This window comes from Falco naumanni, chromosome 11, assembly GCF_017639655.2.
Source record: "Falco naumanni isolate bFalNau1 chromosome 11, bFalNau1.pat, whole genome shotgun sequence".
Classification (NCBI taxonomy): Eukaryota; Metazoa; Chordata; class Aves; order Falconiformes; family Falconidae; genus Falco; species Falco naumanni.
In genome coordinates, this window is record NC_054064.1 from 32,518,901 (window position 1) to 32,544,696 (window position 25,796).

General features: G+C 37.8%; 2 protein-coding genes across 9 annotated transcripts in view; one reads left to right on the forward strand and one right to left on the reverse strand.

Moving 5' to 3' along the window:
• Positions 1-10,771, reverse strand: part of LOC121095892 (integrin subunit beta 3 binding protein) — a 34,903-nt gene extending 24,132 nt beyond the window's left edge. For both annotated transcript variants that reach the window (XM_040611283.1, XM_040611285.1), the window contains exons 1-3: positions 10,676-10,771; positions 6,639-6,681; positions 975-1,113 (exon numbers count right to left, since the gene is read on the reverse strand). In XM_040611283.1, coding sequence (XP_040467217.1) covers positions 975-1,113; positions 6,639-6,681; positions 10,676-10,680 — 187 coding nt within the window. In that variant the 5' untranslated portion in view covers positions 10,681-10,771. The remainder of the gene's footprint in view (positions 1-974; positions 1,114-6,638; positions 6,682-10,675) is intronic.
• Positions 10,216-25,796, forward strand: part of EFCAB7 (EF-hand calcium binding domain 7) — a 35,810-nt gene continuing 20,229 nt past the window's right edge. The window contains exons 1-7 of one of the 7 annotated variants that reach the window (XM_040611276.1): positions 10,216-10,667; positions 11,162-11,232; positions 13,552-13,739; positions 17,870-18,081; positions 20,500-20,586; positions 21,450-21,645; positions 22,745-22,869. In XM_040611276.1, the coding sequence (XP_040467210.1) occupies positions 13,553-13,739; positions 17,870-18,081; positions 20,500-20,586; positions 21,450-21,645; positions 22,745-22,869 (807 nt within the window). In that variant the 5' untranslated portion in view covers positions 10,216-10,667; positions 11,162-11,232; position 13,552. The other 6 variants (XM_040611277.1, XM_040611279.1, XM_040611278.1 and 3 more) reach the window with 6 other exon arrangements.

The following is a 25,796-nucleotide window of genomic DNA, read 5'->3' on the forward strand; positions in this document are numbered from 1 at the left end:
GTGACTGTGTAACTCAGTGTACACACAACCTAAAGTAAACTGGAAATAATATAATTATAAAAAAGCATATTTTCTGAGTGCTAATGTCATTCAGTATTATGTTAGATTAATTAAAAATTGCCTTGAAGTGCCTTACTACGAAAAACAATAATAAAAAATTACATAAAAGAATGCAAAGCAATCAAACTAACTGAACTTTCCTTTTAGCTTTGATTTGATAAAATCTACGTAACTTTCAATATTCATAGAAAAAGATTCAGAGCTGAGAAATGCTGTATGTATGTATGCGGGCATCCATGCAAGCATTTCCCACTGGAAACCTGGAAGACATTAACCAGAACGTGCACTGCAAATCTCAACGCAATTCTCAAAAGGCCACAAAATCAAGCATGTACTAACTGCACACATCTTTTCTTTCCAGCTCTCCTGACTATGAGAGAGTCCAGCCCTCAGCTGTGTATTGTGAACAATGCACTGCACTGCCTTGCAGTGAACGTACCTGAATAAACCAGGACTTTCTTGCAATAATCTGAAGTAGCACACAGTAACCTCAGAACATCTCCCCGTATAATCCAAAGAACAAAGTAAGAACAAAGTCACTGTCAGTAGCACGTGCCAATGAAAACTGGGACTTGGCAAGAAAGCAAGCAAAGGACATTGCTAGCCAGTAGAATTAATGGAATTATTGACAAAAAAAGCCAGTGCGGGGTTTTTTTGCTGAGCCAAAGTCAAACATTTCTAATATTGATCAACAAAAAGCAAAACTTTGTTCATAAAAATTCGTTTCATAAATACCCCCCAAGATTTGTACTGAAAAAATGTAAGCTTTAAAAATCAACATCAGCTTTTCCAAAAGAGATTAAAATTCTTTAAGAGGAAAAAGAAATCAAACATACCACATGAGACATAAGTTACTAAATCAAGTCAATAACCAGAAAAACATTGCAGTAAGAAAGACAGAATGTTCAACTAACCATCTGATGGGCGATTTCCAAGGTTTTGTGCATTATGACTCATGGGAGATGAAAATGGACTCAGTTGGCATGTTCCGGTTGTTGGTGAGTAACAGTTCAGATTTTTCTTTTTGGTCTTCAAAGGTGTTGAAATAAATGACTAAAATGTAGCAAAATACAAAGAATCTGGATGAATATTGGCTAAAGATAAAGAAGTACCTATGTCCAGCTAAACCTACAACAGCTGTAAACTTCCCTCCTGCAAACTAAATACATTCTGGCCTCTACTTTTCCTATCAGTAGAATTACATATTGCACCCCAAACCAGACAAAGCCCCTCTGAACATTTACTATCTGGTAATAGATCGTTCTAAGTAATTCCTAACTTTATGTATGCCCGTTTATGGTAAGCCCATGTTATATGTTGTGGTGGCCTGACCTTTGCTGGCTGCCAGCTGCCCACCAAGCTGCTCTATCACTCCCCCTCCTCATTAACATTAGTTTTACTCAAAAAAATAAAAAGCCCTTCAAACACTACCCTCCCAGTTTTCATGAACAAAAAGTATGTGGTTTCCAGAGATTCAGGTATTCTGGCACGAACACGTGGAAGTTTTTTTATTTGTTTTTTAAAAGCAGTCAAAACCTGGTATTATATTTCCTACAGTATTGAGAATTTAAGGCATCTGAACTGTAAGCAACTATTTTTAATTTTAATACTGTCAAAAGATAGGTATTTCTAATATTTTCTAAACAAGTTTTAATTAACCCACCCCACGCCCAATTTAGTACCTTAAATCCAACATTTTGTCTTTGGCTCAGGATTTCAAGATGTCTAATCTTGATATAAATAATAATTAAAGATAATCTGATATAAAAGGAGTTATTTAATGATGTTAGAGGAACTGTGCAGAGAAGAACTAGTCTGTAATTCTGAAATATTAATGGGGATTTTATGGCACACAGTTCAATCTCTAGATTAGATGTTGCATTGCAACTCTTGGGAAACCGGGATTTTACTGTACTACTAACATACAGCACAAAAAAACCAAACCAAAATCACACTTTGTTTGCACATAAAGGGCTTCAACTCTAGTAAGAACTTGATTTCAACTATGAAGTCTAGCAGCTTTAAATAACACCATCAATAACTGTGAAAAAAGAGACACAGAGAGAAGTAGAACACATGTAGCACTTAAAGCAGACTCCAGTGGCATTGGCAGCATCTTCATCTTCATGTCATCACACACTCTCAGAAACCACTGATCTGTAGCCACTGGCTACAGGATTTTCCATGTAGCTGAATCTGAAGTATTAACCCATATGTATACTACCAGACCTACAGTACTTCACTGTTACATCACCAGCTGATCGAGTCATTAAACAAAAGAGCTGGAAAGTACACCATGCAGCACGCTGGAAAACACAGCTTTCCCATTCTCGCCTACTGTTCATTTCAAGGAGGTGAAGTCAGCAGGCATGTAAACTACAGCTTCGAAACAAGACCAGCCACTTCTAAAGAGGAGAACGCAAGTAGTGCCCAACTGATTTCACTCTATTAACATCTATGATGTAAACAATAAAGGGGCATTTCAGACAAAAACAGATTTTCCAGTCACTTCCAAAATTCTCTCAAGGGCTTAAAGAAGGGCTGTCTAAATACAGTGAAACAGACACTTTTTTCTGTGATTTAGTGGGTTTTTTTCTCTCTTTCTCAGAAACAGTATCATTAAAGCAAATCCTACCAAAAAAAAAGAAATTTCTTCATTTTTCAATTTGTTACAATCCTGGGGCTTGGAGTTTGAGGAGAAAATTCATTTAACTGTAGCAAGGAAAGGAATGACTCGTCCACTCTCCAACCAACCAGCCTTTTCTACCAACTTGAGCCTCCTTCCACCTGTAAAACTGAATACCTATCGTTTGTTTTCATGTCACTCAATTTCATACAGCATTTCTTCACTGGAAGCTTTATTGTACACGATTATTCTGTAATCTCTTTAACTTCCATTTACTATTCCATTTATTAATGCTAGAAAAAGTATAATAGGTAAGCATGTTACACTGTTTCAATACTGTGAATGAAATACAAGGTGAGGATCAGGGTTTTACATTCATTACAGAACACACAGTATTTAAGCCTAGTTGGGAGGGGAAAAAAACAAAACAAAACCAAACAACCTGCTATTTGTACTTTGGTAACTGACACTTCCACTCAATTCCAAATTAGTAACTCATTTATTCCCTTTTCATACTTAATGTATGTTGTCCTGTTTTGCTGGAATAAGACCCTCATGCTATTCCTTTTTAAACCAGATTAAACAAAGGGCATACAAATCTTCAAGTCCAGTAAGGATTCCTCAGCAGAGGAATCTCCTGGGAAAAGGATCTCCTGGGGACATGGCTGAGAGCAAAGGCAGTCTGAGTCCAGAGTACATGGTACAGAATGGGAAAGACCACAAGAAAGACTGAATCTCGTAGGTTTAAGGTCTCACAAATATCCACTGGAAATTTTAACTACAGCAATTTTAGATCTCAAAAAGGGTGTACAGGTGGCAAAAGCAGTATTTTTAAGGCCAGTAATCAGGTTCACCAGGTAACGTGTGTGTGAATGTCACAAGTCATACCAGGATTAAGTTGTATAAGGTCACAGAACTACATATACCAAGCCTCTACAATCCAGCAGGAATCCAAGGCCTGGGAAGTGGCTACATTTCATTACTGAGTAAATCAATGATAGAAAGCATTAACATTTACATAATTAATTTTAAACTGCTGAGGTATTATACGGAAACTGCTTCTAAAAAGCACACATTTACACAGGCAACAAATACAAAATTAGGAATACAAGTTGTACCTAGAAGTATAATGCACAATTATGTAACCCTCAGAAGTTTTCTTCTCAATTCCAGACAGTTAGCAGTTGATTTAAATGTCCTGAAGCACAATACTCCTATTTTTCACACCTACATGGATATGCATACTCTTGTTGTCTGTATGAATGAGTGTTTTTATTACAGCTTCTACTATGTTCTAGACTTCACTGAAATTTCAGGATGAGTTCTAGAAGTTAACATGTTGGATTAAAGTCTCCATTATTGGCTTTCAGTTTTCCACCTGCATTATTATTAAATTCCTTTTGATTATCTATAAGCATAAAGAATGTTCAATACCCCCTCTAGAAAGAATGCTATATATTCCCCTTTCCTGCTCTTTACTAGGGAACTCCTATTAAGCCATCCTGATCTTTTAATCTCATTCATTTGAAGGGATTTCTTGTGGCACATGTACCACAGCCTACGTTCACTTTCATTTTCTTCCACAGAATGATACAGGTTCAAAGTATAATTTCTGCTATTGTACTTTTCAACAGAGTGATGATACCTTCAATTCTAATTCAGGTGAAGACAAAACACTGATTTATGCAATGGTATTATATTTCCAGTGCTGCTTGCTATTCTACTTATATATCTTACTGCACTTTTACATAAAGCTGCAGTTTTGATGTTTTTCTTCTACTCTGCCTTGAGTGGTTATCCTTAATTTAGAATCTAGCAGTGTTAGTATTGGTCATCAGTAACAGGACTTGCACTGTGATTCAAAAGATTTAATTTGCTGCCCACATACCTAGCTTTCTTACAGGTCCTGCATATTACTCTGTCTTGTTTTGGTCTTGAATACCCTAAAAAATTTGGCATCAGCCGTTCATACTCTTTTTGCAGTCTATCAGTATTTAAACAATACCTAATGGAAATCTTCAGTTTGTTGTCACTAATACTTTGAACACACACACAGCAGGTTAAAGAAATGTTTCAAACAATCTTTAAACCAAATACTAATTACAACAAAGTATCAATGCCACTCAAATCTCATTTATAATAGGGAAAAACTCCAATCTGCTTACATTTTCCAGGTATTTTACCAGCTTGAACAGTGTCATTTCAGACACCATATTTCTGGATAAGAAACAAGACTCCATTAGGCAGCTACCTGGAAAAAGTTACTGTAGTACTAAGAAAGGACAGTATTCATTTGGCAGTAAGAATTTCTCTTCCAGGAAGAAGAGTCTTAGTCCAGTGATGCAATTTTTTAAAGCAACCATACTAACACTACAAAATCTAAAAATACTAATTTCTGATCTGTTCAGTTCAGTTCAAGCATGCCTTGGGTAGTCTGACCAGCAGGTGGAATGAGGGTCTCCTGTACAACAGGGAAGAAATTGTAGACACAGCAATGGATGTGGCAGAGCTGAAACAGATACTTCACACAAATTGCGTGTGTTTATTACCTTAATTTCTTCCTACCTTCTATAACGTTATTTAATTATGGCACTCTAAATTTTTTACATGTATCTGTTAGAGGCCTTATACGAACCAAAAACCACAGTGTAAACCTATGTTACTGAGATTTCAGTAAAAGTTTTTATCATTCAGATGTGCTTTTGTTAAGCTTTTTGCTGCACAAAACCCTGCAAGCAGGTAACCATCAAGTAACTCTTTATCTTATGGGGAGGGGGCAGGGAAGGAACACCTCTAAGGCTGAAAAAGAAATCCATGTAATTTCAGCTGGACCGCTCATCTACAGAAACGTTACTACAGCCCAAGAAACAGATGCAAAATTACAGTCACAGCTGCATTCTGTGCAGAACAAGTTGGGTAATGGTACACTAAGCTGCTAATTAAATTGCTAATGATTTTTTTTAGTGCCACTGCGGTATTTTGCCACCTTTGTTTAAATTAAAAAAAAAAAAAAAAAGAAAGAAAAAGGTGTCTAGAAAATTTTTAAAATTGCAAATTTCTATCCTGCTAAATACCAGTGAGACCTCCAAATATGCGCTGCGTATAAACAAATCTCTTCAAAATGACACAGACTTAGAGATTTACTGGGAGCCCATTTGCTGACCAGCTATTTCTCTCTATACACTTTTCCAAAATTTTCCTTCCTTTAAACACTACCATCCTCACAAGCTCCTCTGTACTGATGTCTGCAGCAACACCCACTGTTGGTAGGAGCAGATAATAAACTGACATATGTCATCACATGCTGGTACTGGGAGTATACTATAGCTGCATTTACAAAAAATAATAGCAACAGTACAATTTTATTTTTATTGTGATAACTGTGGTGAAATTTATTGCAGTGTTAGTACTTTATCGTTTCATTATGCCAGATTAGCTGAGGGAGGTAATTATATCCTTGACATGAAAATGCCTTTAATGTTTTCATTTCAATTTCGCAGTTTATAATATGCAGATTACAGCATTATCATAATTCCATATTGTTACATGTACAATTACATGGCAGAACATTTGCTTCCTGGATAACAGAGCTACTTTCTAATAAATGATTTCAACAAGGATCTTAACTCATTCAGCTCTTGGGTAAATAGTGATGGCAATAAAAATATGCATATTCCTGCATTATTTTCAAGTGATTCATGCAGATGTACATTACTTAACACCAGGCAGTTCTATGACAAACGGAATACAATAAATTTTCTACTAATATTTTCAGCAGTAATTTTGTGCCTCGTTAAGATATTTCTAGACAACATCCAATCTGTAACAATATAAATACAGCTCTAATGACATATTGTGTTTATAGACACATATGTGTGCATATAGATACATATACACACATACATATATAAATATAGAGTCCAGATGATTCCATACACCAAGAAATACTTACATTATTTTTTTTAACATTGTCCAACTTTAATGCTCTCTTAACTCTGCAAGAGAAAAATAAGGACAAGTTTTATGGTCATCCAGACACAAAGATTTCTGCTAGTAAGGGCTATAATTGGTAATTTTAAAGACATTTTCCTTTCCTGTGTTTCACATTCTTTTGCGGCACACAAGAAACTAATGTAATCCAAAGCAAATACATTAATTGATTAAAAGACTGTGTACCAAATGCATTGCTTGTTTAGAAGGATAAAGTGTTTGCATAAGAAAAACCAATTCTCCATTTTATACTAGAGATAAAAACAAGACACTGAAGTGAAACTGCACTGTATATTTGTCTCTTTCTCAAAGATTATAAACAATGGAAAAATGCAAAAGCATTATGATTTACATACCTTCTGAGCAAGGGTTGAAATTATTTTGCCATTAGTAGAAATAATGTATTAGGCGTTTAAAACACAGGTACAGCCAAGGTGAAAAAAGTAGTTCTTCCCATCATTTTAGCTCTTAACATGATTCAGTGCTACCAGACTATGACTTAACCAGGGAACAGATGCTCTATGTCTTTACAGGTCCCCAAACCATAAGAAACTATTTGCTAGTCTTCTTCACTATACTGATTCAGGAACATGCCAAGATCTCTCTGCAAAATCTGCTCTGCTGAACTGGATGCCCAGCTGTTAATGGCAACACTAGAAGTGGAAAGCTGAATATTTATAATACTTTATATCGTACAGCTGTCTTCTAAAGAGCAGTCATCAAAATTTTATTGAATGCAGACTAAATGCTCAAAGGAAAGAAAGGTCAACATAAATTAAGACTATTTTTCCCAGAGACAACTGAAACTTTTTAAGCACGTTCCTAAATCTTAACAATAGTTAAAAGCATGATATAAAACATTGAGGAAAAAAATTAAAAATCTTTATAAGAACAGCCCCCAAGAAACATATGCATTATATCAAATTAAACAAGATTTAGACAATACATCATATTTCAAGAACTTAGTTCACGGTTTTCATCTTGGAAAAGAATTTGACTTGTAAAGGAATTAAGATGACCTCATTCCAAACATATCTTTTAAAATTTATGTTACTATTCCAAAACTGTAAATTAAAGTATTGGAAAAATAGAATGAAAACACATCTTTGAAATATAACTCAGGTAACAGTCTTACATGAATAGTTTTACAACTATCTCTATTACAAAAAGGGGAAAAGAAGTATTTTATCTTAAAAACACCAGGTAAACAGGTAACATTTAAATTAAAAAAGCCTGTGAAATTCTTGCCAAAGGGCAGTCAAAGCTGTAACCATTTGATGGAATTCTTTATGATATATTTCTTTTTTAAATAGAAACCCATATTGCTTAAGGAATAGAGACTCCATTACATCTTCTATCCCAGTGTCAGCAGAGAAACATTATATTTATTAATACATCTACTCTGAAAGGATGCTTTAGGGGCCAATGCATTTGCATGTTATACTAAGGCATGTTACGATGAAGTTTTTATGATGGACTCCAAAAGAAGCTGGAAGCCAAAGTAAAGCAGAATCTGGACTCAACATAGCTGTAGGATGAAGATAAATGAGAAACTACATGAAAATCCCACTAAATTATAAACATTTAGAAAATTTCTTAGGGAGAAAGTTGTGGACCAGTCAAGGTTATCTTTAAAGTCTGTCAAATATTGTGTGTGTACAGCAAGAGTTGCACACAGCCAAAACTTCTCTCTGCTGGCCTGCAAATCCCCTGCAAACACCCTGAGCTATGGCGGCAAAGAGACAGCCTCATTCCAGGCAAGCACATCAACACTGGAAGGGGCTGGAATATTGTATTGGAAGATACAATTTTGTCTTCAGGAGTTCAGCTTTGCCTCGCCTTTCTCAAACCATCCTGCCCAGCAGCCTGGTTTGCTTGTAGGCTTGGTTTTGCCGTAATGTGAGAAGAATCCAGGCAACTGTGACTCACTCAAAATAATTAATATTTGTGTGCTTAGTCTACACACAGTCCCTGGCTAGGACCACTGAAACAAAATTCACCCAGACACCTAACATGAAGACCCTGTTGGCCAAACTCTCATATCTTTCAAAAGATGAACATGGAGAAAAACCAAAACGTACACCTAAGTGCAAACAAAATTCTTCAGATATTTTAGGAAACACCATGCAGGAAAAGCACCAGCTTTAGTTTGGTTTACCTTTTTTATATGGCTGGAAAAGCCTTGCTCTGGCTATGGTGTAGAATCAAATGTCAGAGTGCGAACAAGAAAAAGAGACAGAAAGATGAGGCATATGTGATGACAGTACACAACAACTTATTTACCAGAGTTTCCTACTCTTGAATGGGTAGCCTAATAAGGCTTAATTTCTTAATAATTTATTAATAATCTGAGTAATTTAAATTTATTTTCTTAACCACGCAGAGTATGATGGCACATGTTTACAGGTAGCTGTACAACCTGCAATTATTATTTTGCCCATAATATTTATCAAGTTAAAGAACTACATATTACTCCTATTGTGTATTGTTCATCTATCATTTCAGGTCGCATTGTCAGTTCCTTGCTAATACTGGGAGGCTTTTATCCACTTAAACAGCGCTTTGGTGAAACCACTTATACGAGGAGCTTCTCAACAGTGAGAGTCTAGACATCTAATTTAACTTTCTATAAAGAAATGAGTTTTTTTATACTGTTTTAAATTCTACATATACTTAACTTCACAATTCATTTATGAATGAACACAACGGTAAGTCATGTACAGATTTAATGCACAAAAAAGAATACACAGAAGCAGGGACTTGGTTATATTATTATATACTGTAACACATTTTCAGGCCATTTCAGTTAGCTTGCTCTTAAAGTTCTACTTTTTCTGGGGAAAAAAAACCCCACCTCTATGCTATCTACATATTGCCTCATCCTCAAAACCTGCCAGCAAAAGTATCATTAATTGGAAAAGCTGTAAAAATACAGATTCATTTTCTACGTTCAGCTAAAATGGTAGCAAAACTCAGCATGCAACCAGTGAGAAACTGACTTGAACACAGAAAACTCAAAGCTTGTGCATTGATAAGCTCCCTTTGTGTTAACTACTGTCTGGCACAATTACTTCAACTTCCAGTGACTGGCAGAAGTTGGAACCTATGTTAGCGCTAGTGTATCTTTGAAATCGCGCAAGGAGCTGTTAACTGGGACAATAAGCCTACCTACGGGCAACATGAGCCATACAGCCTTATTTTACTGCTGTTGAGGTTAGCAACATCCTACATGTTGTTCTTCAGAAGCCCTAGCAAAGATACACAAGAATAGCATCAGACTTACATGACTGTTGGTAGATAGATTGCAAAGGAGAAACCAGAAGAGGATTTATTCCCACCAGAGACAACATGAAGAGACAGAGCCTGACGGAGAAGGGCCACTGTACCTGTCACGGCCACAGGTCCGCAGTACCTCCCCTCAGCAGCCTGCCCCACGAAAGCCAGGTGCCAAACTCTGAAAACCCACCCATGACATGGCTCCCGGCCCTCTCCCCCCCCCCCCCCCCCCCCCCCCGGCTTTACCCGCGGCATGTGCGGAGGTAACAACTACCCCATGGCTGGGGAGGCCGGGAGCGGACAGGTGAGGTACAGAAAGCATTACCCACACCACTAGGCACCGCCCACCCGAACTCCGTCGGGATAACGGCTCTGCCCCAGGGAACCACCATTTTAAACACTTCCCGGTCCCATCCAGCAACTGGAAGGCAGAGCTAGAAACAAAACCCACCCTTCCCTACGCAACGGCGTGCTCCTCCCCTGCTCGGGATAACCCGGGGAGCACACTCCTCCTCAGGGAACAAGCCCCCCGCCGTGAGGGAAGACCGCAGCCCGCCGGGGGGAAGCGCCCCGCCTCACGGCGCCCCACGCGGGCCCTCGCTCCACCGGCCGCCCGCGGCGCGGCAATGGCCCCCGGCCTGCCCTCAGGAGCCGCCCCGCTGCGGGGAGGAGGTGGAGAGCGGCGCCCAGAGCCGAGCTCCGCCGCCCGTGCCCGGTACCTACGACATTACGCCGCCTGAAGCCGTTCCCGCCGCCTTTGCAGATCTCCCGCCGCCGCCGTGCAGCAGCCAAACAGCGCCGGCTGGAAACGGCGCTGAGAGGGCGGGACGCGGCCCCGGCGGGGCGGGCGGCGGCGCTGGCCTGGGCGGGGGGGTGGGGGGCTGGCGCCCGTCAGGCCTGCGGGACGGGGTCGGCTCGCCGGGCCCCGCCGGCCCCGCGCTCGGTGCGGTGCAACGGTAGAAGCCGGGCCCGCTTCGGGGGGGCGTTGTGCGAAGCGGCTTTGGCGGGAGGCGACGTGCGGCCGAGCGCGGCCTCTCAGGCGTGCCGGGCAGCGCGCAGCGTCTCTGACGGGAGAGCCGGTTCCCGTCTGGGGGAAAGGGCTTGCAGCGTCTTTTGCGGGAGGGTGGATGATGAACTTTGCCTAAGACCCCAGTGCCTGCCAGAGGGGGAGGTAATGGGATTCACGTGGTAAAAGTTCCCTCATTGCAGGTAAGCGAGGCCTGAAGGAGCAGCGCGAGGTGCGCGGCGGTGAAGGCTGGCTCGCGCCCGCGGCGGAAAAGGTGGGTATTGGCGGGAGGCGCCTGCCTTCCCTCCTGCTTGGGGGACGGGTTTTATGTGCTAAAATCATAGCAACTACAGCTGAAAGTGATAGGCTGTGTCGTCCTCCCACTTCAGCCACGGCCGGATCGCTCCTCTCCGTCTTGTTTTGTCTAAAGTGTCATTTGTCCAGTAAAAATGTAGGAGCCTCAGCCGTGGGGCAGCTGGCAGTGCTGTCACTGGGCTGCTGCGCGCTGCTTTGCTGAGCAATGTATTGGCAGCGCTTCTTGGCAGTACTGGGGCCCGTGTGAGAAATATCTTGGTAACGGGAAGTTACCAAGGATACTAAGGAGTATACTAAGGAGTATAAACGAGAGTTCACATTTTATAAACTAGTTACTGGAAAATTAACATTTATTCTTCTTTTCCTCCTTGACTTTAACCCACTCCCATTTTGTGTGTGTAACTCTGGTGCTTAATTATAGTGACACCCGTTTGCAGTAACCAGACTGTATTACAGTGTCCCTGTGGGGTCCTTCTAATGCCAGTGTAATATTAAAGTGTCAGGCAGGCGGCCTGTGTATTACAAATAGGGTACTTCATCCATGATAAGCGATTATTATCATTCTTTCCCAAGTGTAAAAGACCTATATAACTCAACAAGGTGCAAGTGATTTAGGCCTTCTGAATAAAAATCCAATGAGTCCTGAAGGGGACCCTAGGATGTAGTTGTCTTGTTGCTGAACTTGAGATAGTCAATTTATTATACTGGAATATATTTTCTGAAGCCAACATTGGGTAAAATAATATGAGAGGCTGTTAAACCAACAGTACAACACGATTTAGTGTTCCTCTGTGATGGCCTTCTAAAAACCTTAATCACCCTTGGTAAAAACAGAAAGCTGCTGTTAAAGTTTACTGGCCGTTGGTGGGCAAACAGCATTGGTTACTGCTTTGAATCATTTTAATAATTTAGAGAAAATGCATTTCATGTTTTCTTCCATTTATTTACAATTACATGAGTAGTGTTCTTGTACTTGGGCCTCTTAAGTTGTGCAAAGGTTTATGCACGTTCTTGGCTTCAGACTTATTTCTGTTGATTATGTGGAGGTAACTCTTGAAAGTAGAATTGTGTGTTTAACTTCACATACTTGAAGGACTAAGGGTTACGATTTTGACCAATTTCACTATTAGCCATATGTTTTATTGAGTTACAACTATAAAAACAGAAAACAGAACATTTTAGTATGTCTTAGTACCAGAAAAAAAACCATGTAATTAATGTAATAATAATTATATAATTTTTTTAACAGTTGTATAGTGTTTAGGACATTACACAGTCTCTTTGCAGAAGCTGTGTAAAGCTACCCAGTTTTCCAGCTAAATCAGCCTTGGAAATACAACTCAACTTATGAGTAAGGGAGAAAATCCTGACAGAAATGCAGTTCAATATAAACATACTTACATGTAGTGTTTACTGGAGGACAAAGGTGGCTTTTACTCTGCACTTAATACCAAGAAATATAATAGAGAACTTTACGTGGTGTGAGTCAGTTGTGATCATGCAGCCTCAGAGCTCTTTCCAATCAGGTAAGCACTGCGTCCATTCTTGGTAATGTTCACTTTGTTGTTGTTGTTTGGTGGAAAAAGTTTTTTAAGCGATCCTGTGCCTCTCGTACTTGTGGCCATGCAGCCGTGTTTAAATTGGCATTTTTTTCCTAAAAACACTCCACCTTTGCTGCTTCTGGTGAACTGTAGCAACAATGGGCGTGCCGCTGGCAGCGAAACAGTGGTAGGTATGGCATGTTCATTAATTTACCATTGTGACAGATCATGCTGGGCATTGACACTGGTGTCATCAGAGCCAAAAAGTGCTCTACAGTATTAATCCTCCCATTGTGTCATTAGGAGAATTTAGCTAACATAGAAAGAGTAGAAATTCCAGTGAAAGCTTGTAGTAATGATAAGTCCTGGTGATTTGTTTCTGAACATGGATAGCAATGGTTTGTATCACAGATAACTTGGAAATTTATTTTTATGCTTTCAAATAACAACTATATAACCATTGTGATATCAAATGTCTGAAATTAAAATAAAATACAATAAAATTAAACTTTTTACTGCCAATAAAGAATAAACTGTGAATAATAATAGGGTTTTGTGGATCTCATGGCACTTACTTGCAGGTATAGGTAAGTATTTCTGTCCCGATTTAGAGAATAGAAAACATATGACCTAGATGTTAGGATAGTTTGTGCTCATCTGTTTCAGAGGATAATGCAGAGTTGTTATTGAACAGTCAAAACAGTAACAAATTCTAACTGCAATTGTATTCTTCACAGAATGGCCAGCAGTCCTGAAAATAACACATCCTTCTCGGTTCAGAAAGTCACGCACTCGGAAAGTTCCCAAGCAAAGAAGTCCCAGCACACAGAAGAAGCAATCTTTTACATGAACTGCCGAGCAGCTTATCTAACTGTTTTAAAAAGCAGTTTAGAAAATATTAAATCAAAAGAACAACTCAGTTTAGGTAATGATTAGATATTTTTTCCCTATAACTGCTGTGTGTGATGATTACTGTGGGTAGGTTACAAATAACAGCAATTCAGCAGTGAGAGTATCCCAATGCATAAACTCAGTAACTGTTTTAAGGAATTTACAGTAGTTTTAAGATTTCAGGTGTTGGTGACTGTGTCTTTGAAGACATTTTCATCATTTATCTGTTATAAAATGTCACATAGTTTCTGTAAACTTTGAAAAATCGCTACCGTTCCTCTAAGTTGTTCAGTTTCCTCAAATACTTACCTTTGTTGCTACTTGTCAGACTAGTCCTGAAAGTAGGAAAAGTAGACAGCTTTTGAAGATTTTCAGATGTAAATCTCCGGTGTGTCTGGGCAAAAGTCAGTAGTAGCTGACTGCTTATGAGGTACTTAAGTGAGCTGTTTAACACCACCAAATTTGACGGTAACATTGCTTACTTGAGGTGGGCTTAGGTACTGCTTTTTGATTGTGACAGTTCTGCAATAATTGTTTCTCTATCCCTACAAACGATTAAGTGAGCTGATCTCAGTTCAGTAATTGCCTGGCACAGAAAATCACCATGAGAACTGGCATTAATTGGCACAGAAGTTTGCAGACTCAAAGAAGAGGTTGTTATTGGAGGCATGGGTATGGTAATTTACCCCTAAAGGTAGTCTCACAGATCAGTTCTAAGCCACTTTGAGTAATATGTGAAAATACTGCCTTTCCTTTTCTAAATTTATGTGATCAAATGGACTGTTTCAGACACTGGTGTTTCATAAGGATTCTTATGTTTTGTTTAAGCTCCTGCTGAGTTACAATGTTCCATGAATAATGTCCCATAAACTAAGTAAAAAGTTTTCATTTTTCATCCATATTATATTTGTGTGTAAGTGGTATGGCTGTCAGCAGTACAACAGGAAAAACTATCTGAATGCTTCAGCTGTACTAAATAAAGGTGTTAGTAGATACTGAGAGCTGTGGAGCCTAATAATATTTGTTTTGAAAACCTATGGAATTTCAAAGTTCCTTGCATGGAATTATTAGGAAAGTTTAAAAAAATGCACCTGAAAAATGGTAGTTAGGGCTGTGTATTGGAAATTGATTTCTTTATGATATATCTTAGTGACCAAGTAAGATAAGGAAGGAGTAAGATAAGACTGAGCAATAACCTGTTTCAGTTTTGAAATAGGTTTCACTATCCCAGATAAAATTTCTCAAGCAAATATAATACCAGCTTTGGTATCTGTTGGAGTTGTAGGATTATGCACAGTGTCTTACCACGTTTGGTAGGTTTTCTTTGGTTTTTTTGTTGTTGTTGTGTTGTTTTTTGTTTTTTTTCTTAGAGCATTTTTGTCCTTTCATGAAAAAGTTTATTCATGGTTGTAATAGCATGGGATTGTGTTAGGAAACTCATGAAAGTCTCTCAGTCTTATTTTCTATCTGGAGTTCCATTATGTGAAAATCTTATCTTGCTTTATTTGAAAAAATGTTTTCAGCTCATGTGGTTGCCAAAGCAAGCAGGAGAGCATAAACCTTCAGTTAGACAAAGAGAACCAAAATGTATCATAAAACTAATGATTTTTATTTTGTGGTTTTTGGGGTGCAGTTCAGAGTGCAGTTGGGATTGCTGGCAGTATAGGTTGCTTTCGCAAGTCATCCTCATAGATTATGGTGCCGGTAAAAGCTTTGTGTATTACGGCATTGTAGCTGTTTGTATTAAAGAAACCAAGCAACAGCTAAAAGCAAAAACATGCTAAGCTATCAAATCATTTAGTTATGTCCTAATTCTAGTGACCACATTTTTTTTTGCATATCTGAGGAAGTATTTCTCACGAATTGCTGCTTTGCCTGTGCCTAAAATAAGTGAGGTCTCCACATGGAAACCACCACCGTACAAGCTGAGCGTACTTCTTGTGCTGATTGTTTGTAGCTTCTTTCCCTATACCAGTACCTGGAATTCTACCCTTTAGCAAGCACATTCTTTCAGCATGTGACTTAGTGTTACCCAGGCTTTCTCAGCTATAATAAAAGCGCCTTTATAACATCCTAATGATAGTTTTGGATAATCTGGATTTTAAGTTAGGAGCGGTGTGAACAAATGTAATCTCTTTTATATATGCTTTGGCTTTCATCTCTATCCATATGCCACTTCACTACATAGCAAGTGTTTGAGCATTGTGGTTTCAAGGTCATCTCAGAAAGGGCAAATACTTGCTCAGGCTCCCAGTCTTTTCAGAGATATTTAAGAACTTCTTTTAAAATTTGTAAACTTTGGGAGTTATTATAGACTTATATTGCAGCTAAAGGAAATTGTGGCATTTACCAAATGAGTGGTGCCAGTGTTTAAGCATTTCTTGCTACGTGATGTTTGGCTAATATTCTAAACTGTAAAATGCTCGCTTGAGATTGGCCCTGCGAAATTTTTTTTGTTTGAGTTCTACTTATTCACAGATAGTAGCTTCATTTCCTGTGTTGTAATATTACTTAAGGTATTTAGCAGAATCGGTCTGTGAAGAAGTATAAATAAAAGGTGCAGATTAATAGAACATTCAAAAATACAAACTTGGGAAGCATGTAGGGTATGGCAAGTGCTGATCTCTCTGGATATATAAAAATAGTCGTGTATTTGAAGGATACTCTGTTAAATATAAGTGAATACTGTGCTATATTGACATTCCAGGGAACTCTGCTATCCATGTAAACAAACACACAGAGTAACTGCCCTTCCTTGGCTGACCTTGACATGGAAATCCTTGCACAATTGCTATGTGCCCAGGCGTTGCATGGATAAAGATGTAAGCTTTGCTGTATTCTCCTGACTCTGCTTGTAGAGGTGACAGGGCAGAAATCTTTATTTAGTCTTTGGCATTCAATCGGAGATTAGCAACAAAGGTGTCTGGTTTTGTTTGTTTGTTTTTATGGTGACACAGTTGCCTACTGAGAATTACAACGATGCCACCACCTCATTTCACAGATGCTACTGAACTGCTCTCAGCCGGGATAGATTTGGTCATTGGTCAGCTGGCTAAAAATCAAACTGCCAGCCTAGGTAGAGATGAAGGATTTTCCCTAAAAACCTTGTTTATATGGGAAGGTGTAAAAGCATCCCTCTAGTTTCAGATAGACTGTGCATTTGAATTTAATTTCAATTTAACATAATATCTTCTTCACACTGGAAACTGACAAAAGGATGTTTTCAGTAAAGACTTTAGGAGGCTAAATAGATTCAGCAAATGAATTTTGAAGAACTCTGGGTGTAGGAGTAGTGGGAGTGGTTGTGTGGATGGTATTGGCTGTGGGGCTTAGCTATGCATGTTGGTGTCATTTTTCCTTTACATTTGAAATCCATGTTGCATGATTTGAATTGCTAAGTTCAAATGTATAGATGTGACATAAAATATTGCTTACGATAAATTCTACAGTAGATCTCAGTTCTGGGCAAAGTAAGTGAAAAAGTGTATGTGGATCTCGGTAGAAACAGGATCTAATAATGTGCAAGCTTACAAATAATAGGGGATATAGACAGGGAGCTGAATCTTACACCTGTCAGTTGAGGTGACTCTGAATTCATGGATATTTTGCTTAATGGTTTGAACCCATCACATTTCTTTTGAGGAGGACATCCCATTGAGTTTAGTAGAACAGTGCCCATGAGTAAGTGGAAGGTGCAGATCAGAGCAGAGTAATTCCTGCAATATCGTTGTGTTACAAAAAGTCAGACTGCTCTCTGGTTTCTTCCTTTTTCTGTAGAAGAAAGTGGGTGTGAGATTCTTAGCAGTGTGGCATACATCATCTCTGCTGGGTCGTGGCTCATAAGGGATGATCTAGAATGCTAGGTACTGCCTGTTTGATGACTCCTTTCAAAAGAGTATGTGAGTGAGCTTATCTGCCGCTCAGGCTGCTTGAACCTTTGATAGAAACCACAGAATTCAGGGCCAGGGAAGGTCACAGTCAGTCTGTATTAATAGAATACAGGACTGAGACTGTAAGTAAAACTGTCCTTCAGACCTGCTTTTCCCTTGGATTGATTAGGCTTAAAAAAAGAGTCTGAACATGGAAATTGATTGAAAGATGCTTTGAGAAAACTTCTTTATCGACAGATGGAATGTATAGTTAATATTGTGTTTTATTGTTCAGTACTTCAACAGGCTGGAAGAAATCCATCTCAGAAGACAGTTAATAAATATTGGACTTCACAAACGATTGCACTGAATTTTGATGATTTTTGTAATATTTTAAAAAAAGAAAAACCAGCTACAAGAACTGAACTGCTTGAAGCATTTGGGAAAATAGACACAGATAACACTGGATATATTTTACATGATGAACTTTATAAAATTCTTACAACGGTAAGTATCAGTACAAACTTAATTATCCATCTTTAACCATTAGTAGAGATTTTGGAAATCGGACAGTAAAACTATTCTGAATGTGTAAACACATATTCCTAATCAAAAGAATCAATAACTGATTCATGGAGTTTGGGTTTTTTTTCCAATGTTATATCTGGTCTTTCTTCCATTTTTTCCCATTACAGTCTTTTCCTGTGCAGTTGATAACCTGTCTGTCCCTTTCAGCAATTGTGCCTTAAAGGTAGAAGCTGGCAGAAAAAAGTATTTTTCATGCTTTCACAGAACGCTTTGTTAAAAACCTACCTATATTGCAGTGTAGCAAGGGAAGTATACGTCACTCCCTTGGTTCAGTTAGTGCAAATCCCTCTATTCTCAGCAGTTCTTTATTTAGGGTTATGAACTTTTACCAAGAGAATTAATGACATACCTTTGCTGTTCTTCCCTCACAAGTTGTTGTCTATATATGTTCAGATACAAAGTTAAAAATTAGTATTTTTATGTTATGCATAAAATGTTAAGGTCAGTGCTTTAGTTTTATCACAGCAATGATGTTCTGTCACACTAGGGGCTTCATTGGATCTTACAGTTAGTTCCTTAGGCTCTTGAAGGAAACTGTGCTACGGTAAGTCAATACTTTGGTTAGAGATTATGCATTATCAACCCAAAGGATGCAAATGTCATAAGGCTTATCTGTACATGTCATTAATATGGCTTAAAATAATGACATTAAAAAACATCTGGAACTTCTTATTTAGCTCCTGAACTGCCACCATATGTTTAGGTTTCAAAATCTATAAAATTGTATAATCTGAAAGGATAGAAATACTTGTTTTTAAAAGAGCAGCTGAGATTTTTGTGATGCTATGACATTGTAGGAGATGGAATTTTGAAGAAGACATTAGTAAGAGTATGTTAGAATGACAACTGTTGACAAGATTAAAACCCAGGTCCTCTGAGGATCTGCAAAGCAAGCAAACGAAACTCCTGAAACAGAACAGTCTTCCAAGTTGGTGTAGAGCTGATGCTCTGACTCTATAAACTACATAGATGTATATCACAGATGATTACAATGATTTTCTTTCTCTGTTCTGTCAGGTTTTTTTGCTCTGTACAGCCAAAAAAACTCCCTTCATTGTAAAAGCCAATCATCTTGCACAGCACAGACACTAGGGAGTAGTAACAATTAAAAATGGACTAGTAGTAGAATTCTAGTAGAGTCGTCAAAAGTGAGAATAAAACAATTTTAAGGAAATGTAGAGGAGAGGAAACCGGGATAGAAGGAACAAACACTTTACATACTGTATTTGTTGTGGCTGACCTATTAAACCAAAACGTTGTGGCAGAACCTTCAGTCCTCCTGTATGAACAAAAAGAACACTTGCAACAGTACGGAAATAGTTCTTTATGTAATGAAAGGTAGAAGTAACTGATGTTGAGTGCTGCTGTAATTATGCCATGAAGAGCTATGAATTCTGTATTGTTACATAAAGTCAGGGCATTGATTTAGACCTAGACTGAAGAACTTGCTAGATGTGCTTGTAGTAGCAACTGGTGCTATTCAGACAGGGGAGGATGAGGATTTGTTGCAGTCCAGTATGGATCCAGGACTATATGTCTGTATCACATGTTTACCAACAAAGAAGTTCACATTAGTTTTTAGTCTCAAGTTTACACCATACATATGTAGCTGTAAAGTGATGTGAAGTCGACTTCTGTACAGCAGTCATATGTTGCTCTGTCATTGCTAACAGCCCTGTGAATCTGTGTAGAGGAAATTGCTGGAGGACCTTGTGGAGGACATGCTTTCTTCCTGAGAAATGTACCTTGTGTCCACATTGCAAATGGGGCACTCAAGATGGTGTTCTGTTAAGCAACTTCAGGCTTCATTCCAAAAGAATAGAAAATTGCTTTGGCTTTATAGTAATGATTCCAATTAGAGATAGCTGCACGGCAAATTCATGCCTGCAATAACCCTTCTACTGAGCTAATTTGCAGATGTAGACTTGTACAATAGGATAGCTCAAGTAAGTAAGTGAAACTAATTGTTATGAAGTTAGTTCTTGGTTGTTAGCATGCTACAGTATAAGTAAGAATGACTGAGAGCTGGGATTCCCCAGTTTATGGAAGATTTTCTAAAGCTGATGTGTTATTCATGGTGGGTTTCCAGAAGACACCACAAAATTGCAGGAATTGATGCAGTTCATCTGTTCAGTTTTTAGTAGCATTGTAGGGATGTAATTTTTTATGATGTTGACCTCTATTTTGACGATTCAGACCACAATCCAATGAAATCTAATGCAAGATAAGATTCCCTGAGAGGATATTATAAGAATCTTTATGCTTTTATTAAATGTGCACCGTAGGTGAACAGCATTCTTGATTAGGAGCTCAAACTGAGTTGTTTTTTCATTGCAGAGAGGTGAAAAAATGACTCGGGATGAAGTGAGTGCCATTACTAATCAAGTTGATTTTAACTGCAGTGGTAAACTTGACTACAACAAGGTATGGCAAACAGAGTGCTGTTGTTTGTTCTTGTGTTATTGGCCTGATGTGATTGACAGTATTAGCATTATCAAACACAGTACATAACACCTCAATTTGTTAATCTATTGATGACCTTCCCCCAGGCCTCCTGCAACTGGCTACGTACTGGAACATGGGTTGGAATATGTTTCTGTTTCACTTACTTTTATCTGGTTATTATCCTTATAAAGGTCGCTTGCTGGAAGTGAACTTAATGTATTAGGCAGAACCTAACAGTAAGCATGAAACTTATGAGCTTGTGGGAAGGTCAGAGTTAAAGGAATAGTGGAATAAAGATGACAATTGACAGCAAACTTAGCTCATCAGTGAGAGTTGCTATGTCTGTGACATTTCGTAATTTCTTATTTGTGGGACATTATTGCATATGTTGATCATCTTATTTTCAAGATGCAACATCTCATCAGGTGTTTTTTTGACATCCTCTCAAAGCAGTGACTAAGGTTTGAACTGAATAAACAGTCCACAAAGATTTGTACATAAACATAGTTTCATAGGAGAAAAACAGCTCCCTGTGAAGAATCATATGTTAAAAAAACCCATTAGTTTTCAAATATCTAGAAAGAAATATAAATCATGTCTTGGGTTGAAAGTCACACTGAATTTTTATTCAATATTTGGACCTCCTTGTTGAATCATGGCTCCATTTTACTGTGTAACTTGAGTGGTTGCTCTGATTCGTGAAAATGAAAATTAATATTGTGCTTTAAAAGAAAAGGCATTACACATATTGATGTGTCCTTTCCTTACTAATGTTACATTTTAATCCTAAAAACTGTGAGAAAGAATGTTTCACATACCAGATTGCTTTTCTTTATTTAAAGTTTTGTGACTTATACATGACAACCAGCGAGCAATGCTGCAAGACTGCACGAGAGAAACTGGAAGTTAATAGTCGATTGAGGCAACAGCAGTTTGGGAGTCAAGCTGAAACTTCCTCTGAAGGGATCACACTGCCAGTGTCAAAACCATCACTGAGAATCTCGAGGAAAACTGATCACAAACTAGCACCAATAAAAGGTATTTATATTTTATATTGGGAGTTTTCATTCTGTTGGAGATCATGCTTGGGGTCAATGAACAGTTGAGTATTTAATTTTTCTCAGATTAGTGAGGATGTTACTGACTAATAACAATTTCTACTGTGACAATTGCCTAAATGTTGCGGTAGAGTATCTGACCTCTAGGTTCAAATGGACTTTGACTACATCTATGATCTGAAGCTCTGAAATTCTTAAGGGTGAGTTTCGTTGACTCTTCATGTGACACTGACACAGACCAGAGGAAAGAGAGACAATGAATGCTCAGATGTTGCAACATAGGCGAGTTACTTATTTCCTTCCCAGAACAGAGATGAAACCTTAAACATCTATCAATAAACAGTCTGTTTCAATTATTGAGGCCCCTTTTCAAGCACAATCAATATGAGAGTTTAATGTTCTTTCTGAAGTTACAAAGGTACCTAAAAAACATCTCAAACTGGAAAAAGACCACAGGCTAACATACTGCTAAGGTACCGTGTATGAAATATTTGCATGTAGTGCGCACTGTTTACTTTTAAGTTGCTTCAATTCTAGGTGATACTGAAGAGATGCAAAAATGACAACAGTGATGAAGGCTGAGTTTATGTAGCTGAAAGAATTGTACTAGCAGAGTTACTCCAGTGTAAGGAACCAGAAAGTAAAGACTTGGGAGTAATTGCATTGGGCAGCTGTGCCCAAGTGATTTGCTATCTGGTGGGGAAACTATGTTGTCCTGAAAAGAAATAACTTTAAATTAGAAGCAGGTTAAATCTATCCACTTAGGACAGATTTACCTTGATTGCAAGGTAAATGGAATCGCGGGGTAACAATTTCTTGTCCTTCAGGCAGATTTGGTTCCAAGGTTCTGCCATTCATATGCCCATGCCCATTCACCTGGGACGTACAGTCAGCGAAGTAAAAATGTTTGGGTAATAAATTATTTAAAGTTACATAATTACAAGGGAAATCAGCTTCTCTGATGGAAGTTCTTGTCATCCAGTTTTTCTCTGTGTACCTATAAATGTAAGCCTTTATGATAAACAGCACTAGGAGTGGGTTGAAATAATGTAATTGTAACTAAATATTTATGTTTATAGGTGACAGCAGAACTCCTTCAAAGCCCTCATCAGCTCAAAGTTGCAAAGCATCCATTTCTACCACAATCAGCATGGGTGCCAGTAGCAACAGAAACACAAAGCTAATTGAGCCAGACACAGTGAAGGTATCATGTAAGCTAGTCCTATTGAAATTATGCTGTTTTCCTCGAGGCACATATGTTACCGTATTTTAAATAAGAAACCATTTTTCTCTGATTTTTAGCTTATATTTTATTAATAGTTTGTCAAGGGCAGCTATAAAGTACCGAGAGGTTTCTTGATACATATTATTATTAACATTTTTATATACTGTTGGTTTTGCTGACATCTAGTTATTGAAAATAATTTTTCAGGTGTGAAGGTTTAATAGAACAAAGTGTGTTTTTTTATAAATGAAACCACTGTTGGATAAAACGTTTAATGACTTTTTGAGAAATTTAAAATTTAATAATTTATTAGGTTGGTGAGAACTTTAAATGCTTAAGTAGTCTGAAAGATTGTGTATCATAAACCTTTATATGAAAGGTAATTGGAAATAAATAACACATCTGTGAGCATATTCAGTTTGTTGGGCATTACTTTGTAAATATATGCTGTAGCCTGAAACTATTGATTTTTAGTTAGACTAATATGTTCTATCAGTACTTTGTTTTAAATAAATCACTCATTCAATATAAATTCCTGTGGGAGAAAGACAACAAAGTCACTTTGCTAAGTCAATATTTGTAGAGTGTTAATATTGATCTTTTTCCTTTGTTTTCCCTTTCTTGACTGAACCTTTACTAGTTTTCTTTCAACAGAAAATAATAGCAGTAGAAGTATAAAACATTAACTGGGAACCACTAAGATACATTAAAAATGTGCACCTTGAGACTCCTGAGAAAAAGGGAAAAAATGGTTATGACCACATAGTATAACTGCTGGTAGAAAACTGAACTGATTGTTCTCATGAGTTACATTTTTGTTTCAAATAACAACTCTGTATTTGTTATTGAACTCTGAAGTCCTTTATATCTTTGACATTGCTATACCGTGACATTTGTTCTATATTAAAATTTAAAAACATAATCTCAAAGGAATTTTTTGCAGTCTGTTTAGGTATCTGGACCTCCATGCAATTTAACCTGCAATTTCACCTTGTTCAAACATGATATGTAGTATATAAAACCATTGCAGTTTCCCAATATTGGATTCTTTCTTTGTACAAGCTAGTAAGAACTGACTGAAAAAAAGCAGCTGCAGGTATTGATTACTGTTGATTAGCATCATACAAAAACTGAAATTAAATCAATAAACATGAGAAGGTAGGTTAGTAGAGCTACTAATTTTTTTTTTTAACCCTAATTATTAAGAGCAAAATCCAAACTGTCAAAATCAGTGAATAAATATACAGTGATTTATTTGTGGTGTAGATCAGAATCTAGCACCTCAAAATTCTTCTTACTTATATTCAGAAATAATTCTTTTTTTCTGCAGTTTACCTGTCTTTGGGACAGTAAGAAAGTATTGCCATCATGAAGTTGGACCAATGCTAGCTTGACATTTCTGACAGAAGAGAACAGTGGAAGTCAAAACATGGTGAATTGTCTAAATTTTAAAAGCCCTTAGAAAACATGGAATGTATTCATAGTGCATTCTTCCATGTGTTTTCTTTTTGTCAGTGGAGTTTTGTGACAGGTTCAAAGCCATATAAATAAATCTGGGGACTAAAAACCAGACAGTTGGAGAAGTGTTACAGATGTGCATAAACAACATGCTGACCTGTTGGGCTTTGGCTGTAGCTGAATTGAAATTCATTAAAAGATGGCAAATGGAGATCTTAAATTTCTGCAAAGTATTCTTTGTGACAGTTTTAGTCAAGGTTGAAAGACATAAGAAAAAAAAAAAAACCAACCAAACAAAACATCATCATCATGTTCTAAAATCTTCTGCCTGCATTGGGCAGCTAAACTATCCATGCCAAGGAGTCTCACCTTTACATTCTGCTCCTCTGAAGTCAGTGAAAGACCTGTACAGACAGTGGGTAGCAGAAGAAATACCGGACAAAAGTTTTTTTCCTGAAAGAAAGTTATGTGCTTCTGCTCATGTCTGTGAAGTAGCCCTACACAGTTAAACTAGCAAGAGTTTTTCTGTGCAGATGGAACAGCTTTATACAAGACAAAGCGTTGAACTGAAGTTCTTTGCTTTAATCATAGGAACAATTCCTCTCAGAAACATTGCTTTCTATTTGGAATTTTGCATGACTGTATGGACAATGTCAATAATAACCTAAATTGTAATAGCAGTGGAATGCATTATTTGGGCAGTGATCAGCGCTGGCAGCAGCAGGTAGTGCCTAACATTTTTAATACAGACATTTCCCACTGTGTTAGCTATTATTAGACAACTTTTGTTATGCTTTGAAGTGACATAATCAACCCAGAAAATAATCTTTTCGCTTCCCAAATTTACATACCTGTTTGTAATTTGACATGGATAATTTAGAGAATATAGCACCACCTCATGCTCTCTGCAAGAATAACAGTTTAGTATTTGATTCTTAAAACGTTGTCAAACTTGCTTACTGTTGCTCACATCTTAACGTGCATGTTGTTCCTTGAGCTGTTTTCCCCTGCTTACTTGGATTGTGTGATTTCCCTGTTGTAACAATGTCTATCTGAAAGCAAAACTGCAAAACCTGTAGTCTTTCATCTGAAGTAACAGGCAGAAAAATGGAAGGTGAACAAACAGGACAGAGCTATTCTCTGAGGACAGTCTGTGAGGTGGTGGTTTGAAGACCACTGCCATAGTGAGAAAGGGGGAGTAGAACATGGCTGTTAGAGTAATTTTTTGTATGTGAAAATTGTCACTGTATCCTTTCAAATACTTACAGCACATTTGGGCTGCTGTTTAAACTTATATTATGCACTTTTATGTCTCAAAGAACAGCCATACTACTTCATTAGCAAACCTTTTAACTTGGATCTTTTTGAAACATCATTAATTTTTCAAACAGTTTTGTAAGGTACTAAGCTTAGAGGCTAAACGAGCTAGCAACCAGTTATCTCAGCTG